Source organism: Arachis ipaensis, chromosome B6 (genome assembly GCF_059453495.1).
Source record: "Arachis ipaensis isolate K30076 ecotype BB chromosome B6, ASM5945349v1, whole genome shotgun sequence".
In the NCBI taxonomy this organism is placed as follows: domain Eukaryota; kingdom Viridiplantae; phylum Streptophyta; class Magnoliopsida; order Fabales; family Fabaceae; genus Arachis; species Arachis ipaensis.
The window spans coordinates 121969033-121985331 of record NC_142441.1 but is presented as its reverse complement, the minus strand read 5'-3'; the positions used below and the strand labels follow the sequence as shown (position 1 = coordinate 121985331).

Here is a 16299-nt window from a genome sequence, read left to right as displayed (position 1 = left end):
TAAAAGAATTTCAGGAAAACAACTAGAGAGAGAGAGTGTGTGAGTGAGAGAGAGACTGAGAGAGAAAGAGAGTGAGTGAGTGAGTGAGTGAGCAATAGAGAGAGAGAGAGAGAGAGAGAGAGAGAGAGAGAGAGAGAATGAGCGATTGAGCAATAGAGATAGAGAGTGAGGGACTGAGCAATAGCGAGAAAGGCAGAAATTTTCAGTTCAGTGGGACAAAATTTCAGGAGAATTGAATCGAACTAACTCATTCAGAAAATTCACAGTTTCCTACATATCAGGGTTGATTGAAACCCGAAAAACATTGATCACATTTTGGAGACTAACTTTATCTACAAATCACAAAACACAATAAGAAGAAATTAATTCATAAAGAAACAATTCATTGGTAAACAAAAATATATAAACAAATCAAACTAAGACATGTGTGCAACATGGACAACTTTTCACCTCTATTGACTTTAATCTTGAAAGATTGCAAAATAAGAACTGGTGGTCTCTGATACTTTTTCAAACAATTGATGTCTATAAGAGCAGAATAGTCACCAACAAGATTGCAGGGGATTTTCTTCCTGGGTAATCATTATAATAAATGAGCCACAACAATAGAACAATTCAACAGTAATAAAAAAATGAAAAACAGACATAACATAATTTAAAAATAAGATGAAAAATAGAAAGCCAATGGATACCCATCAGCAAAAATCTGTTTTCCTTTTCAATCCGCACAGGACCCCAACAAAATCTGTTTAGTTAAATTATAGCAGAAAAGATTAAACCGCCGGATACAATACCAGGAGACATTTCATTGAGTTGTTATTAATCTCATCACTTTAAAACACCTTTATTCCGGATCAATTTTGGAAAAGTGAAACTTACCTATTAAGTACTCATAATCAGTGTGCTTTTGAAGAATCTCATCCATAGAGGTTAAACTTAAACCAGGATTAGGTATGACCCTATTTGCAGTTGCAACAACAGAGGTACTACACTTGAAAAGGATGCGGAACCGATGTCTTGTAACCCTAACCAATCCACCATTAGGTATCACTTTGAAGTTGGAAATAATGAATATGTGTCCTTCTTTCAACTGATGAATAAAAGTTGTGATCAAATCATCCTCAACAATTGCTTGGACCTTGTGGTGCTGGAAATTAAAAAAGAGAAAAAGATCTTCTGATCATTTCTAAATATCATACCATGACATATTACATGCTAAAACTGATCACACACATAATTTTAGAATACAGAATTTAGTTAACTAAAAACTGAGTTTTTGGTAGCGCGCACACACACACACACACACACACACACACACACACTCACCTGCTTATCCATCAAGACCACATGTAAGAGTTTCTGCATATTTTCATTAACAATGGTAGCATCTTCCCAAATGGTCAAGATCTTAGCCTCAATACTCCAAGTTTCCTTCCATGGAGAGATTTTATGAAGAGGATCAATAGTAAGACTCATCTTATCAATAAATAAATTGTAAAGATGAAAGAATGTGGATGAAAAAAAACAAAGAACAAAATATCGGCGACAGAAAATTGTGTGGGATCTGAGATTTATCTCAACAGAAGGGAATGCAAGGGAAAAAAGACAAGTAAGGAACAAGTGATAGCTCTTGAAAAATCTCCACAATACTCCATCACGTCATTAGTACTTATACCAGAGAAATGAGCAAGTTTGTAAGGCAAAGCTTGTAGAATACGTTTCTCTTAGACTCCTTGGCTAGATTGATTGATTGATTGACATATGACATTCAATGTGTCCATAGGTAATTAAATTAGATATACTCATACCTCTATATAATATAGTTATGTCATATCAACCTATCTATGAATCTATATACATCTATCTATCTATCTATCTATCTATAATCTATAAATCTATAAAGAAATCATACCTACTGATTGATCCTATGTTTGACTATATAAGAATACTATTCCCAATAAGTATGACTGGTGAAATAGAAGACATGTCAACTTATTGCCAATCAGAAACATAGATTGCATTATTGAAACTGAAAATTGATAATCAACTCTTGAGCCCAATCATTAAATCAAGAAGACAACAATAAGAAAGCAAGAAGATTAACTCAGATAAAGAACAGCAAAAATATTTTATCCAAACGAATCAATTAAACCTACAAAATGAAACCAAAGTAGCAGTGAATTAGAGGATGTACAAAATTAACTAACAGATCCAAAGTACAACGATGAATAATTAATGACATCAAGCACAAAAATAACACAACCAAAAACCCTCTCCAAACTTGAAAATGAAACAAACAAAAAATTTTACCGTCGCACGGTCATGCGGATGATTGAAACGGCAGCGAGAACCATAGCCACAGAATGCAGCCCTCAAATAGTAGATACAATAAGACCCATCAAGCCTTTCGCAAACCCATCAGCAACAGAAGAAGGCGCATCAGCTTTGCAAAGGAGCAAATTTTTTTCATTTTTGGAAAACCCATGATAAACATTAGATTCTGCGGGAAACCCATTAATCAGTTTGGGGGAATAATAACCGATGATAAATGTTACGTAATGTGCTCCAAGCCTTGTGACAACTATAAAAACCTATTTTTGGGATAATTGGAAGAAAGAGAAGCCCCCTAATTGAAGAACAGCATCCATCGCGACTCTCATTGAATCACACAACCAACAAATAAAATCGATGACCTCAAGAGAACAGTTCGCACCTCTGGGTACTTGGCTTTCTGATTCTGGAGAGGACGAGTGCGAGCGAGTGATCGTTGAGCTGACGGAAACCAAATCGGGTTTCAAAGTGAGAAAAAAAAAGAGAAGAAGGGACCCGTAAATAAAAAAAATGAAGAAAAAGAACAAGATGACTTATGTGTTAATGAGAATATGGCACCCTTGAATTGACATTTTTTGCCAAAAAAGAAAATTAAAAAAACTAATGAGATATATATTTTTTAATAACAATTAAATTTAATCTTAGATTGAATACATTTAAAAATAGTAATGAAAACCATTTTATTAACGAATATCTATATTTTTTTCCCAATTATCAATTTTTTTAACATTGATTAATAATTAATTAATTATTGCATGGGTTTATTTGAAACTGGTAAAATAAAGGTATTTTTTTGTAATTAAAAAGGGATTTGATTAAATACATATAAAAAACTAAAGAGATATATATTTTTTAATAATAATTAAATTTAACCTTAGCTTGAATACATTTAAAAATGGTAATGAAACCATTTTATTAACCAGTATCTATATTTTTTTCCACAATTATCATTTTTTTTAATACTGATTAATAGTTGATTAATTATTGCACCGGTTTATTTGAAACTGGTAAAATAAACACATATTTTTTTTTGTTGTAATTAAAAAAAGGAATTTGATTAAATATATAAATATCATAGTTATATCCACATTAGAATTCACAAGAGACTAACATTGTATTACAAATCAAACAACAATTTATAGTAGTATCTGAACATATTAAACTAAAAAGCATGAAGATCCTCCACAACAACAATTTAAAGTAGTATGTTAACATATTAAACTAAAAAGCATGCAGATCCTCCACAGCCTCATGATCGCTTCCACGTTGGCTGAAAGCATCTTCAACTTCAGGCATAGAATCAACCAGAACATGAATCTGAACAAAATTGAAATCCTCTCAGTTATTGATATTTGTAAGTACTAATAATTGAACAAATTATAAAAACTATATAACCAAACCTTATGCTCATTCATCTCAGCAGCAGCCTCAAAAACATTAATAACGGAGGCATCATCCCAAATTTGTTGAACAATATACACAGATCGATTCATCTCATAACCCACAGGCCTAGCATCAACCATGAATATAACTTTTTTGTGCAAAAGACTTGAAATGAGTTTCAATGGAACAACTTTGTAATAAGATCCCTAAAAACAAAAAAAAAACAAAATAGTTAAAAAATAGCATAATAATAGTTTAGGTTTTCGTTAGGAATGTCAATAGATACAAACTAACTATATATATATATCTATATACTAATTAAAACCACAACTGGAATACAACCTTATTCAACTCTGGGTGATTATCCAAAAAGCTCGAGCATCTTGTCTTTATTATTTACACAACCTCACGATCTTTAAGAACAAATATATTGTTGCCATTTGCATGAGACACTACAATCTTCAAGCAGAATCTTGAAAAGCAGGAGAAAACAAGGAAATTTTGAGTTAACATTGAAATAATAATTAGTTATGAAAACAGAATAAAACTACAAAACACCTTGGGACAGCATGAATGCATTGAAGCTGACATAGATCACATGATAAAATTTGTTTATTAGCTGACACAAGAGAACCACATAAACAAGTTGAGAACCACCACTTATGATTCTTCAAAACAGATGATATAGTTCCGAGAATAAAAACGAAACCACCCTGCCAGCAAAGAAAAAATTAATACAGCATTTCAAATTTCAAATAATTTACAAAGCTATAAATTACTAACTTTTCAGCATATGATATAACAAGAATAACAAAAAAGAAAGAACTAAGAGATTTTATCACAAATGAGGAAAAAAATATACGTTGTCAACATCAGAATAGCAGCGATTGGGTGAAATAAGATCAGTAATAATATCTTCAATAGTTTCTGATTGAATAGAATTATCACACACTACTTGAGTCTTGTAATCTTCAGCAGTTGCATACTGCAAATAGGCATCATAGATTGGTGGAAAAATGGGATCCTGAAGCCTTGCCTGGGATAATTTGGTTAGAATAAGTATCGAATGCATTGATTCAGAAAAAATAAAATTGCATGAACATGTTGTAACATAGGGTGAGAAATCATACATTCATATAATCATCGGTTGCAGCTGATTCCGGATTATAACTAAAGACATTTATAATTTTAAAGGACCCGGAGTAATCTGCATCAACTGCAGAAAGAGTTTCAACCTTGAAAACTTTCTCCTCTCCAACAACATCACCAAATATTTGTGGAGAATATGACCGACAGACCTTGGGAGTTTAATATAAAAGAATCAATAAACTTGAACACAAAAAAAAATAACAAAGATTAAATGAGGTTCAATATGAAAGAGTTCATACTGCAAGCACACTAGGATCAACAGGGAATTCTTCTTCTATCCTGAGAAATGCTTCAGAACAAGTTTTCCCAAATAATTTTGTTACCGCATTATCAAGCAGAACAAACAAAACAGCACACCCAGCATGGTGAATCTTTACCCGAATCCCATATCTAACACAATTGACAACCAAGAATGATAACTAAAACCAAGAAATCTACTTAACAACACATAGACTGATGCATAACAAAGAACTAACCAAAAATGCAAAAGATTGATAATTAATCCATTCCATAATAGAGTTACATATGAACCTTACTTGACCATAACATGTTCAACACATAAACCACAAGCATCACAAAGGTAGAGATCATCATGCTCAACAACGACATGACCACATACACATGAGTAGTACCACCAATTTGGTTCATCCATAACTTCCTTAATTGTCCCAGTAACAAAGTAATGAGCATCCTGTAAAATTTTAAAAACAATCATATAAACCCAACACACATGTTTCAGAAATTCAAGTTTAAGTATTAAATGGGGAGTTTGCCAATCTAAAATAGTACCCCGTTATCTACATGAAGATCTTGAATATTACTGATCTCTTTGGGATTGAAATAATCACCATCAACTTTAGAAACTAAGTATCCAAGGTCATTGGTCACAAGTCTTGAGAATCCATAACTGGCTACACTAAATCTACATAAAAGATACAATAACTAATCTTCATAACACAAAACATATACATGAATACCAACAAAATAAGCATAGCAGGTTGTAGCTTTACAATATTTTTATGACAACTAACCTGCTTAGGAACTCAACAGACTCAGGAACGTCGGGATTAATGAATAACCTAGAGACATTTATCACATTTTGTAGAATTACTCCACCTGCATGCAAGAATCCTACTCTATTAGCCTCAAACCATATTTAAATTAAAAGGTCAAAAATAAGAAAAGTAAATATTACAGTAAAAATTCGCTGAATATGCCTGAAACTAACCTTCAATTGCTTTGATTTTAAAAGCCTCGAGGACAATCAGTGGAGATCTTGGATATTTTTGTAAGTTATCATATTCCAACAGATCACAAGCATTTCCAAACATATTGCATTGGACCTTTTTGCTGGAGAAATAAGTTTCAAAAGATCAAAAGGATCTAACTATATATTTATTGTTATAAACATAAAGGCTGGAACAAAATAAAAATTGAATGAATAGAAGATAACTACTGATATGGGAGAAAGTCAGAGACATATTACCCATCACTAAAACTTCTAGCACAACTGCTTTGATCAGCTTCCCATATGATGCTACATCTCTTTCTTTTCGAACACCAGTAATGATCCCAACAAAGTCTAATAATTAGATTGAAACATATACAAATTTGAATCAGAAACTACACTTGTTAAAACATAATACTATGATCCTAAAAGGGTAAAGCAAGAAACTTGTACAAACCAATGAGGAAATTGTGGTCCTTTTTCATTTGATCTATTTCATCTATTGATGTAAAACACAAGCCGGAATAAGGTATCCTTGGAGATACCACAGAAACAACAGAGGTCTTGTATTGGAACAAAATTCTGAATCGATGTTTGGTCACTCTGTTCAAACCAGTGTTTGGTACAACTGTAAAATCGGTCATCAAATACAGATCCCCTTCATTTAGAGGCACAACAAACTTTGATATAAGCTGGTCTCTAATCGTTGCTTGGATCTTGTGTAACTGCAATTGAAAAAAATGCTTCATATTTTGAATTTATTAACATATTTAGGTATCCAAATAGCATAAAAACAATTGACTAAAAAATTAAAACAACAAAAACACATCACTTTGCAACCAAAAATAAAAATTCCCTTCTGCATATTTAAAAGAAAAAGAAAAAGAAAAGTTGCAACAACTTAAGGAAATACTAACATAAAATAAAACTGACCTTCTCATCCATTAAGACCATATGCAACAGATTTTGAGAAAGATCCAAAGCAAGATTCTTGTGGTATCACAACTTCACAACTTTAACATGCACTTTCCATGATTCTCTCCAGGGAGTGATTTTCTCCACCAGATCAACACGGTTATTCATTCCCAACATATATAGGATAAGAACAGCAAAAGGAGAAAATATACAGAGAAAATTTCAGAACTAAGATGAGAAGATAAACAGATGAGTTGGAGTTATAAACTCCCAAGGTTAACAAACACTAAAGCTTACAATGAAAGCTTCACATATGGGACAGAGATAGACTAATAGGCATAAAAAAGAGCAAAAAAAATATGGGAAGAGGCCTGTTACAAATTACCAAATACCTACCACATATAGTTGATTTGACAATTCACAATAAAGCAAAAACAAAATTTCATCAGTCAAGTATACCTAACACTATAGTTAATTTCAGTCCAACAGCAGAAAAAAAATTATATAAATTATAATGAGCAAAACCCCCCAAGAAGAAAATTATTTCACAAAAATACCAAGAGCACAAACATAGGAGAGAACCATTGATTTAGAAAAACAAGTAACAATCACCATGATTAAATCAGAAACCAAACAATTCAAAATTAAATGATGGATAAAGAAAACAGTAACAATTAACAGAAAAAAAAAATTGAAACTGGAGAAGGAATCCAGAAAGATTGAAAAGGAGCAGAATGGAACCATAGACCACATATACCTCTTGAACCGCGATGACGACATCTGCTATCCAAAACCGAGAAATCGAGATGGAGAATCACGTATGATCGACAGAGAGAGACAAAGGAACCTTGGGGAGAAAGAACAGACGCAACGAAGAGAACAACACCCTCATGGTGCAATCGAATGGAATCGCAAAGATACCCATACCTTCTCTGCTTGTGGCCAAAACCCAGGAGAGAAGCAGAAACCTCAGCCGAGGGAGCAGGAACGGAGATGGTGCGACGGATGGAGTGAGATTAGGGATGAAGAAGATGGGGTGAGGTCGAAAGGTCTTTTAGGGATCCTAATGAACTGAAACTGATGAATTTGGCAAAACAAAATTACTTAAACTCACATTATCTGACTTTAGTTAGGGTTATGGTTAAATTGAAAGGATTATATTAATAAAAACAAAATTCTGCAACCAAGTATTTTTAGATAATAAAAAAAATATCAATCATTTTAGATATTTAATTTTTGAATTTTATGGAAATTCGTTGTATTAAAAAAAACAATTTGAATTGATTTTTTTAAGAAATAAAAATCTGGTTCATCTATTAAAAAAGATACGTTTTAACTAACAAAAGAAAAAAAACAAAATCAATTGAGATCTGGATAAATTAACCAAATTATGTTAAGAGAGGCCAAGAAAAAATTAATATATGATATTATAAAAAACTTACTACTAATAATATATTCATTACTTAAATATATATGTTAGAAATAACAAAAATAAAATAAAATTGTATGGATAGAGTATAATTTAGATTTTCATCAAATTTTTTTATGACAAATTAAAATCAAATTTGCACTGGTATTATGTGACTATTTTTTGTATAAAAAGATAAATAATTATCTTTTATTAATAAAATTATGATATTTTATTTTTATTGATATATTAACAATATAGTTTCTTTCAATTTATTTGGAAAAAATAATATCATATTTAAAAAAATAAATAATCAAGTTTATTAATAAATTTTAATACCATCAAAACCATATAATAAAATAATAAGAGGGTATCTTTTAAATGAGCACAACAATTATCTGCTTATAGAATATCCCATATTTATATAGACCATTTGATTATATTATATAGAAATCAAAGGTTAATATAAAAGAAGAACATTGATAAACTCTAATAAATGCATAACATTTTAGTGCATAATTAAGTACTTTAAATCTCAATAGTCTAATACAAAATATTTCCTAATACATAGAATTTGTACCAAATTTAAGAGTGAAATAATATTAAACTCGTGCAAAATTATCCTGCACTAAAATAAAATATTTAAAATATCAGATATCAAATTAGAATTTGACCTAAATATTAGAACCAAAATAATAATAAAAAAATAGAAGACAGAAGGCACCAAGAAATTTTTTTCTAACAAAAGATATAATCTAGATTAAAATCATATTTTTTGACAGATTAAAATCAAATTTGCATTGATATCATCTGACTTTTCTTTCTAACAAAAGATTTTATTAATAAAATGGTCATATTTTATTCTTATTAATATATTAAAGATATACTTTCTTTATCTTTTTTTGGAAAAAATAATATCAAATTTAAAAAAGTAAATAACTAAGTTTTTTAATAAAATTGAATATTTTCAAAATCACATAATGAAATAATTTTTTCATATCAAACAAAATAACTGTATTTAAAAAATGGCTTTTTAAACTAAAAAAAAAAGAAGCAAAATAAAATACAAAAATATGAATCATCAAATTTATCCACTAAAGAAGATGGTATCTTTTAAATGAGAACAACAATTATCTGCTTATAGAACATCCCATATTTATATAGACCATTTGATTATATTATATAGAAATCAAAGGTAAATATAAAAGAAGAACACTGATAGACTCTAATAAATGCATAACATTTTAGTGCATAATTAAGTACTTTAAATCTCAATAGTCTAATACAAAATATTTCCTGATACAAAGAATTTGTATCAAATTTAAAAGTGAAATAATATTAAACTCGTGCAAAATTATTCTGCACTAAAATAAAATGTTTAAAATATCAGACATCAAATTAGAATTTGACCTAAATATTAGAACCAAAATAATAATAAAAAAATAGAAGACAGAAAGCACCAAGAAATTATTTTTCTAACAAAAGATATAATTTAGATTAAAATCAAATTTTTTTTTACAGATTAAAATCAATTTTGCATTGATATCATCTGACTTTTCTTTCTAAGAAAAGATAAATAATTCTTTTTTATTAATAAAATGCTCATATTTTATTATTGAATTTTTTTTATCTAGGTATATCAACAAACTAACCCAACAAGTTTAAGCCATTTATTTCGATACTCATGATGAGTCGGCTGAAATTCATTTATTCGGAGTATTCTTTCTTTTTTTTTCTTTTAAATACATTATATATTCTGCAATTTATTTATTTATATATTTATTGGTAAGGTATACTTCATTTTCTCCCCTTATACCGTCTTACATCATCATCGTCATCAATAGATTTTTGTGTTTCAATTTTCGAACTTTCAATCACATCCAATCTCAGTAGTCAGTGGTTACATAACATGTAAAATTGTAAACAAAAAACTGAATTTTTAAGGGAAGATAACGCAGGACCATATATTCATTTTAAAGTAAAAGATTATACTTGCCATTTTTAAAATATTATACATTAAAATTGTGTTAATGTATATATATACTAATATATTCTATATTTATAAAGCGTGTGAATACTCTTCTTTCATAACATCCTTTAATTTTCATTTAATATAATCTAATGCTTCATAAAATATGGTGCATCTAGTGCACACAAAATCGTTGAGACAATTTTACACATACCCCAAAAATTCGATCCATCAACTAAAAAAATATTATTTTTTAAAGATTTTTGACCTAAAAGTGATATTTTTTATCAAAATATTTTTCAAAAAATAAAATAAAAGGATAAATGGGCTGACCCATTTAACCCACCGGGCTTACCATAAAATGGTTCGGGCTAAAAAATTATGGCCGCGAATGAAACGGGTTTAAACGGTCCAACCCATTTAACCCACGGGCTTAACGGTCCGGGCCTAAATAGGCTGGGCTAGCCCGTTTGACAGCCCTACAAAGAAGGCATGGAGACTTAAAGTTAGGGTACTAAGGACTTTGATTGTTCCTTCATTTGGGAATCATAATGTTGCAAATTCAATGGAAGTTGTTCTTGTTGATGCAGATGTGAGTGGTTGTTCATTGTTGATTTTTGGTTGATTTTATTTATGACTTTCTTTGTTCCTAAATTTTAGTTGTTGTGCTTTGTTCCTAAATTTTAGTTGTTGTGGCTATTTTTAGTCTAACAAAATCCAGACAACTGTTAAGAAGCAACTGATAAATAGGTTTAAAGAGAATATTATTGAGGGTCAAACATATCGAATGGCATATTTTAGTATTGTTGCAAATCAAGGCAATTATAGGGCAGCAGAACATGAGTTTAAGTTGGTTTTCCTTAACCGTACAAGTGTTGTTCTTGTCCCTGATGATGCTATCCCCAAGACGTGTTTCAGTTTTTATCCATTTGATGAGCTCTTGAAGATGACTGAGGATTATGTTTACTAAGTTGGTAGGTGACTTCGTATCTTCTTTATCCCCTCCATTTTCTTTTTTTCTTTCAGTTTGTTGTTTCTTTTTTGTTGGTTATTTTCTTTTATGGAAATGTGCACTTTTTTTTCTGTAATTTTATTCATGTTTGTTTTCCAATAGATGTAATTGGATTGCTAACTTCTGTTGGTGAAGAGAAAGAGTATGTGAAAGATGACAAAGTGATGAAGATGATTGTTCTTGAGTTATCTTCAAAAGAGTCTGTTTTTGTCCATCTTATCTTCATATTGATTGTGTTTTGTATTAGTTTCCTATTATTTATGTTATGAACTGTCTTGTCAATTTTTAGTGTTATTTTATATTGGATTGTTAATGGATCGAAGTTTTTAAAAATAATTTTTTTTAGGTTGACAATACACTGTGCTCTGTTTGGGGAATATGTGGATGAAGTGCATCATTTCTTAGGTTCTGGTTATATGGAGCAACCAGTTGTTGTGATCCAACTTGCCAAAGTTAAATTCTTTAGGGGTAGTGAATATTATAATATTCATTCTTCTTAATTTCTTCTGAACTCTCTATTTTATATTTATTTTCCTGTTTCTCATTTTTTATTTATTCAGTCGGGTGTTTTGTAGGACACGTTGGTCGCCAAAATGTTATGCATGCTACTCGCCTGTTCTTTAATCCTGATTTGGCTGAAGTTGTTAATTTTAAAAATAGGTTATTAGACTCAATAAATGATATGTTTAGTTCATTGGTGTTCTTATTTATAGTTTTAACTTAGCTAATATGATTTCATTTTATTCTCTTTGTGTTTTAAGTTTGGTTCATATTGCTTCTGATTTTTTATTTTTGGATCTTTCCCTTTTTTTTTTATTCTTCTGTGATGATTATTAGTAAAGTTGATCAAGGTATCAATGGAACACAACCATTGTTTATTGCTAATAAGGGCAAGGGTGTTTCATTGGAAGATGATTTTATGCGGCTTACTATGAGATGCACTATTGAGGAACTCCATGATAACAATGAGGTTTATTAAGTTTTCGATGTCTTTACTTAATTTTGACTTAGTTGTCTTTTAATTAAAAAGTAATGCAAAGTTATGTTTTCCATTTGTATCTCAAGGTTTATTTTTATGTTATAATAGGAAGGGTCTTTTGTGGTTTTTGGTATTGTGAGATCTATTGTGGATGAAGGACCTTGGTGGTATTCAGCTTGTGCTTGTGGAAAGTCAATTCAGCCTCAAGGAGGTGCATATTATTGTGATTTTTGTCAGCATTATATTACCAACGTGACTCCTAAGGTTGTTGTGTTTATTTGTTTATTTATTTATTTATTTTGTGATATTGACTTCTGTTTTCGTTTCTTTCTTTGTCCTTCTATTGTTTCATTCTCTTTGTTCCATTTTTTCTAACTATAGTTGTTTCCTTGTGTTTTTTTTTTTTTGGTAAATTGCTTATTGGGTAATTGTTATATGGTCAGATATCGGATCAAAGTAGCTGTTGAGGATGATAACGGACATGGTGTATTTGTCTTGTTCGATCGTGAGGCTGCTTATTTATTGAAAAAATCATGTGCTAATCTGTTTGGGGAGGTTCAAAAGGATGCAAATGTATGGTTTATGCTTTTTTCCTGTTGTTGAATTTAGTAATTGGATAGGGTTTGTTTGTATCATGTATAATTGTATATGTTGATTGTGTTTGAGTGTGCACTTGGTCCTTGATTTTTCTAAGAATCACAAACTTCAAATTATTTCATAGGTTGTTTGTGGAGATAGTTATCCTGTTGATGTTCCAACAATTGCTGGAAAAAAAATTGCTTCTTAAGATAGATGCCAAGAGTGTTGGTGCTGATAAATATTTTGGAACTTTCCGTATAAGAAGAGTTTGCGATGATGCTGCTATTATTGCCATGTTTGAGTTGCCTAACTATAATGCTGATGATGAGCGTACTCCAGTCAAGGTTGCCTCTTCAAACTCCTGTATTTGATATGTGTCTCTTTTATAATGTTGTTTTAGTTTATTCCTTGATGCTTCTTTGTTGGTTTCTTGTCGTTTGATTTTCTTTTATGTTTTTAATAAATGTTCTTTAAGATGGTTCTTTGGGAAAGATCCTTTCAAGTGACCATTAATATATTGTTGGCAAGAAGGATTCGTGTGAGGTGCTAGGCTTGTGATGGGAATTGTTTCGATGTGAAGACAAACTGCGGACCTTTTATTGATTTCTTTGGTGAAAAGGATGCTGGAGTTCCTGGATTGGATGATATAAGCAACGAAGTTGATATTATGAAAGAGAAAGGCAAAACTGTTGATGATAGTATACCTATTGATGGGGAGTGCAACCTCGAAATTGAGGTCTTCTTGAATTCTCCTCCCACTGAAACTACAGTAATTTGTTTATTTTGGAGAGATTTAAATTATGAATGTGTTGGTTAGTTAAATTATCTGCTGTGTTTCACGAATTAGGGATGACTATAATTTTTTTTGGGCTGGAAAATTAGGATGATGTGCCTCTTTATATGGTTGCATATTCTCTCCTGTATACATTTATTTAATTATTCCATTCTTTTGCATGGCAGGAAGTACTTTCTGCTGTTCTTGATGGATCCCCTGTTCATGTGATCAAGAAAGAGACTGCTGAGAATCTTCCTAGGGGTTCAAAGGTTAAGAAAAATCTTAAGAAAGCTTTTGATGAAGTTGCTGACGAGGAGCTTGCCCCGGCTTCCAAGGTTTTCAAAAACCGTGATTCTTAAGATGTTTTAATGGAGCTGCTGGTGTTATTATAAAATAGCCTACTAATTTAAGAAATAGTTAAGCCATAGGCACTGAATCCAATGTTACAAATGAGTATGAAGATGCTGTCTCTCTGTCCCATCTATTTTTTTGAGTTGTGTCCAAAGACTAGCATGGTTTGATAGTTTCCTTTTGTTTGTTTCTACTTTGCCAGGAATTGTACACAATATCTTGTATAAATGATGTGATATGGTAAGGTTACGGATTCTAGCCTTTTTTTTTTTTTTTAATTTCTAGCTATGATGTTTATGTATATGTATGTTTGTGTGAAAGTACAAGAGTAAATGAAATCCAGCAGCTTTTCTATTTATTCATGTAGTGTGTATTTTTAATTTCATTAATGATTGTTTTATAATTATTTGAGTATCCTAGCAAGATATTTTTTTAAACTCATATCTAGAAGATAATAATAATAATAATAATAATAATAATAATAATAATAATAATAATAATAATAATAACAGGATCCATATTAAAGGGTAAAACATATAAGATTACTGTGAGTGTGAAACAAAAAATTATGAGTTATATGTTATTCTTTTATCTAGCTATGTACTAGGTATATTGTGTTATTGGGTATAGCTTTGATGTTGTATTTTAGGAGTCAGGTTTTTTTACATATTTTTTTTAAACTATGCTCAGATACATATTAGATATCTGGGTTTTAGATTTTTTCTCTCATTCCTATTGTAGGTTTACTTCATAGATATATCTATATATGTGTGTGTCTCTATATATGTGTGTAATTTTGTTTGTTGAAGTGATTGGTTGATATTCTTTAATAAACAAAATGACTCAAGTATCATGTTGAATATTCTTTGCTACATATTGGTATATTTATCTTCTATTGTTTTGTGAGACAAATCAAGTTTAAATGTTTAAGTTATGTGCTTCAGCAAGGTTATATAGAAAGGAATGTTTAAAAAGAAAACGAAGTCAAAGATCTCAACATTCACATGGTCCGGGTAATTTTTCTTTTCATGTATTTCTCAACCAAATGTTAGATATAGTAAATATTGTATTGTGCTCATTGTTTGTGATATTTTGTAGGAAATGTTGTTTTTTCATTACCTAGCACTACATCCACAAATACTATAGGTTATTTTTTTCCTCTAATGGTTAAATATTGTAGCTTGTCCTTCTTTTTCACTTATTATATTTCTTGTTATTATTATGATCTTTTTTATATATGGGTTTTTTTTCTTTTCTTTTTTTTTTGTTTTTATAATTTTCCTTAATACTATCTTCTTTCTTTCTTTATTTGAATGTTCTTTTTATTTTTTAAATGTTAAATGATATAGATGTTGATCGAGATGCTGGTGGTCTAACACAAAATTTATTAACGTCAGGTATTATCATATGTTTTAAATATTTTCATATTAGTTTCTTTTAAATTTTTTAGCATTACATGTTTTATGCTTAATTTTTATTTTCATATTATTGTTTTATTCTTTTCTGATTTAATATTACATTAGTTTACATGTGTTCTTGAATTTGTATCTCTTAATGTAAATTAATTAGTGGTTAGGTTTGTTACATTCAAACTGTATTGAGTAGAATAGTTAATTTGCATTTTAGAATATTTTGTATAGCATCATCTTACATTTTTCATTGTTGTAATATTTAGTTTCATGATATTTTTTCTATAAATTAACATTAAAATAAACAGATATGTTGTTCTATATCATGACAAGACCTTGACTAAGTATGATGTCAAAACTGATCAATTTGTAAGTTTGTATAATTATATTTTCATGTTTATTGGTTACTTTATTTTTTATGGACTAATTGTTACTTTTTTTTTTTTACACAGCATATCCCATATCGCTTTGCTAGGTTACTACTTAATACTGGAAGATCAGAATATTAGAAGTTTGTTGTTAAGGACTTAGATATTACTAAAAATTTTGCAATGAATGTGCTAAAAAGTAGAAGCAGGAACTCAGAATACAAAATTGGTCATAAATAGAAAGATTTTATGAAAATGTATAAACTTAATGCTGCATATTCATGTGTTTTTAAGATGATTTCGAAAGAAAAAAGATCATTTAATTTAAATTTCTGTAACAAAAAAGTAATTATTTAAGTGAATTCTCAATATTTTAGTTTATTTTTAGGATGTATATAATATTTTAAAACTTTAGTTTTCTATCCTCTAGAACACATAATATG

The 16299-nt window shown here is 30.0% G+C and overlaps 2 protein-coding genes across 2 annotated transcripts; one reads left to right on the top strand and one right to left on the bottom strand.

The window, feature by feature from the left end:
- Positions 1 to 5900: 5900 nt before the first annotated feature.
- LOC110263457 (uncharacterized) lies at positions 5901 to 7599 on the bottom strand. The gene is made up of 5 exons (XM_088489614.1): positions 7025 to 7599; positions 6549 to 6816; positions 6350 to 6445; positions 6092 to 6213; positions 5901 to 5979 (listed from the first exon to the last, which is right to left on the bottom strand). Exons 1-4 carry the CDS (start codon positions 7043 to 7045, stop codon positions 6128 to 6130), a joined length of 471 nt encoding a protein of 156 aa, XP_088345740.1. The 5' UTR covers positions 7046 to 7599; the 3' UTR covers positions 5901 to 5979; positions 6092 to 6127.
- A 227-nt stretch (positions 7600 to 7826) lies between these two features.
- LOC107647213 (uncharacterized) lies at positions 7827 to 15997 on the top strand. Its single transcript, XM_088490911.1, has 15 exons — positions 7827 to 8055; positions 10839 to 10975; positions 11090 to 11294; positions 11498 to 11594; positions 11742 to 11863; positions 11971 to 12055; positions 12233 to 12365; positions 12483 to 12565; positions 12818 to 12952; positions 13096 to 13297; positions 13534 to 13722; positions 13914 to 14063; positions 14282 to 14286; positions 15797 to 15857; positions 15941 to 15997. Exons 1-15 carry the CDS (start codon positions 7827 to 7829, stop codon positions 15995 to 15997), a joined length of 1890 nt encoding a protein of 629 aa, XP_088347037.1.
- The last annotated feature ends 302 nt before the right edge of the window (positions 15998 to 16299 follow it).

Excerpts from the sequence above, each read along its gene's own strand:
- LOC110263457 (XM_088489614.1), bottom strand. The coding sequence starts at position 7,045 with ATGGTCTTAATGGATGAGAAG. Across the intron at positions 6,446-6,548 it reads GGACCACAATTTCCTCATTG|ACTTTGTTGGGATCATTACT; the intron begins GTTTGTACAAGT and ends TCTAATTATTAG. Across the intron at positions 6,214-6,349 it reads GCTAGAAGTTTTAGTGATGG|CAAAAAGGTCCAATGCAATA; the intron begins GTAATATGTCTC and ends TTATTTCTCCAG.
- LOC107647213 (XM_088490911.1), top strand. The coding sequence starts at position 7,827 with ATGATCGACAGAGAGAGACAAAGGAACCTTGGGGAGAAAGAACAGACG. Across the intron at positions 12,366-12,482 it reads AACTCCATGATAACAATGAG|GAAGGGTCTTTTGTGGTTTT; the intron begins GTTTATTAAGTT and ends ATGTTATAATAG. Across the intron at positions 13,723-13,913 it reads CTCCTCCCACTGAAACTACA|GAAGTACTTTCTGCTGTTCT; the intron begins GTAATTTGTTTA and ends TTTGCATGGCAG.